The sequence below is a fragment of the Limulus polyphemus genome, unplaced genomic scaffold (genome assembly GCF_000517525.1).
Source record: "Limulus polyphemus unplaced genomic scaffold, Limulus_polyphemus-2.1.2 Scaffold3320, whole genome shotgun sequence".
Taxonomy (NCBI): domain Eukaryota; kingdom Metazoa; phylum Arthropoda; class Merostomata; order Xiphosura; family Limulidae; genus Limulus; species Limulus polyphemus.
In genome coordinates, this window is record NW_013668930.1 from 71,907 (window position 1) to 74,524 (window position 2,618).

At 36.8% G+C, this 2,618-nt stretch overlaps 1 protein-coding gene across 1 annotated transcript in view; it reads left to right on the forward strand.

Moving 5' to 3' along the window:
- Positions 1–2,618, forward strand: part of LOC106469131 (organic cation transporter protein-like) — a 19,245-nt gene that overhangs the window by 6,526 nt on the left and 10,101 nt on the right. Inside the window, exon 3 of the mRNA XM_022397560.1 lies at positions 1–146. Within this exon, the coding sequence (XP_022253268.1) occupies positions 1–146 (146 nt within the window). The remainder of the gene's footprint in view (positions 147–2,618) is intronic.

Genomic DNA, 2,618 nt, shown 5'->3' on the forward strand with positions numbered 1-2,618 from the left:
TCCTCCCCGAATCTCCAAGATGGCTTCTAACCAGGAAGCGGTATGCAGATGCAGAGAATACCATCAGGAAGTTTCTGAGTGTCAATAAACTAAGCGTGTCAAACCTGGACCACACGATGAAGATCTTGGAAGCGAAGATTGAAGCGGTAATTAATTTATACGTGGAAAATCGTGAAGAAATTGATTAAGAAAAATGACACTTGCAGATCAAAGGAGGTTGTGCACAGGAATTTGACTTTTACTGCTACTGAGGGCGAGGGTTAAGCAAACACACATTACATGTTTATATGAACCCTACCAACACATGCATGTACATCACATGTAGAGAAAGAAATAACATTAAACTCACCAAAATGGCCGAGTTCCTATGCATATACTTATTGGGGGGAGGGGCTGTTTGCTCCTGCTTGTGCATTACTCTTATTTCATTATTTTAAGTGCAAAGCTGCTCAATGGATTATCATCATTGTATGGATTTTAGCGTTATAAGCCCTCAGTATACTTAATTCCTAAGTATACAATAATTTACAATAACTGTTTTTTGAGCTAATTTTATTAATTTTCTTTAATTTATCTCTATAATTTAAATTTCATGATAATAGCGAACTAAGTGAGCTAATATAATTTTTTTTTAAAGTATGAGTACAACAATGGCGTATAATAGTAGTTTATTCTTGTTTGTATTTAACAATTGATATTAATTCAAATAATCCAACTTGTTAGTGTAACCTCATCCGCTAAGTTCAGCTTTTTTATTTTCTTATTCTTATGGTTTCTTATAAATTTCGCGCAAAGCTATACGAGGACTATTTGAACTAGCGGTCCATAATTTAGCAGTGTAAGACTAGAGGGAAGGCAGCTCGTCATCACCACCCACCGCCAACTATTGGGCTTCACTTTTACCAACGAATAGTGGGATTTACCGTCACATTATAAAGCCCCCACGGCTGAAAGGGCGCGCATGTTTGGTAAGACGGAGATTCAAACCCGCGACTCGCAGATTGCGAGTCTAGCGTCTTAATCATCTGGCCATGCCGGGCCGCCCCTTTTTTCACCTTAAAAAGAGTTATTGTTAAGTTACACATCTCAAAAGTTTGGGAAGTTGTATACTGTTCCACAAACGCTTTTAGCTCGTACTTAATAATGAGAACAGAAATGTTTCATCAAGAACCGGGCATGGCTTAGTGATTAGTGTACTCTGACTGTAAATACAAAGACACATGGCTAGCGTCCCGTTGCCCCAAAAATTCGCTCCGCACTTTGATGTTGTGGGTGCGTTATAAGATTGGCAATCAAATCCCACTATTGGTCAGTGAAGAGTAGTCTAAGAGGTGGCTTTGGACACTGTTGACTAGCTACCTTCCATCCAGTCTATCACTTAAAAATTATGGTCGTCTAAGTGGAAATCAGAGACATTATACGGTGAGAGGGTTAAAGCTTAAATTTAAGAAATAGCCTATATCGGAGTATTAAAAAAACACGAGGTTTTATGATTCATTCCATTGTGTTTTAAAACTGATAATTAAAGCAAAACAAACATAAATAAGTCAATAAAGGATAATGGAAAAATTAAGAAAATGAAACCTTCGTGGAAAAACGTGTACTTTGAGTCTTTAAATCGCACAAGCATAAAAAAAAGATGTTCCTCACTTGAAGTTTGTCTTATGTGGATAGTTTCTTTATGGGGGATACTCCTCTAAAATCGAAAACCTGTTTAATCCGGTCATCGGTGTGGTTGATCGATATTGCAACTCGATTTTTTTGCAACCATATAATTCCCCCCCCCCCCTGCGGGACAGCGGTAAGTCTACGGAATTCCAACCCTAAAATCTGGGGGTCGATTCCCCGCAGTGTACACAGCAGATACCCCCAATGTCGCTTTGTTATAAAGCAAACAAACAAAGCGACCATCCAAATATTTTACAAAAATATCGCTCATTTTATTGAAGGTCATCGTTACACCGAAAAAACTTAAACTGGCAGAAGAGGTAGACCCAACCGAAAGGACAATATTATTGAACTAAGTTTGCCCCTGAAGAAGAAAGGCCCACGTTTTGAAAGAGCTCGGGTTATAGGGTTTCTATTCATTTCTATCAAGACTTCTTGAACCTACGTGTTTTTCTAACATCATGATTGAACTAAGTAAGATATTGTAAAATACATATCCATTAACATAAGTATCTTCTGATCAAAGCAAGCTTGTTTGTTTGTAATTAAGCACAAAGCTACGCAATGGGCTATCTGTGCTCTGTCCACCACGGGTATCGAAACCCATATTCTAGCGTTGTAAGTCTGCAGACATACCGCTGTGCCACTGGGGAGGGAGGGGCTCAAAGCAAGCTAGTTACATATACTAGAATTAAAATTTAACCTAGTAAATAATATAGATAATTTGATATACTGGTCTAACTAAGAGTCATAAAACAAAAATTTGTAACAATTATGTTGCACTAATTCATCAGTAGGGTTCGCTAGCTTTTATCAATTTTTTCGGTGTATAAATTATTCTAGTTACATTTCCCAAGATTTATTTTAGTCCTAAAATCATATATTAAGTTAAAACTGTAAAATATTCTACATAATAAATAAAGCATATAATATGTAAATAAAAAATACTA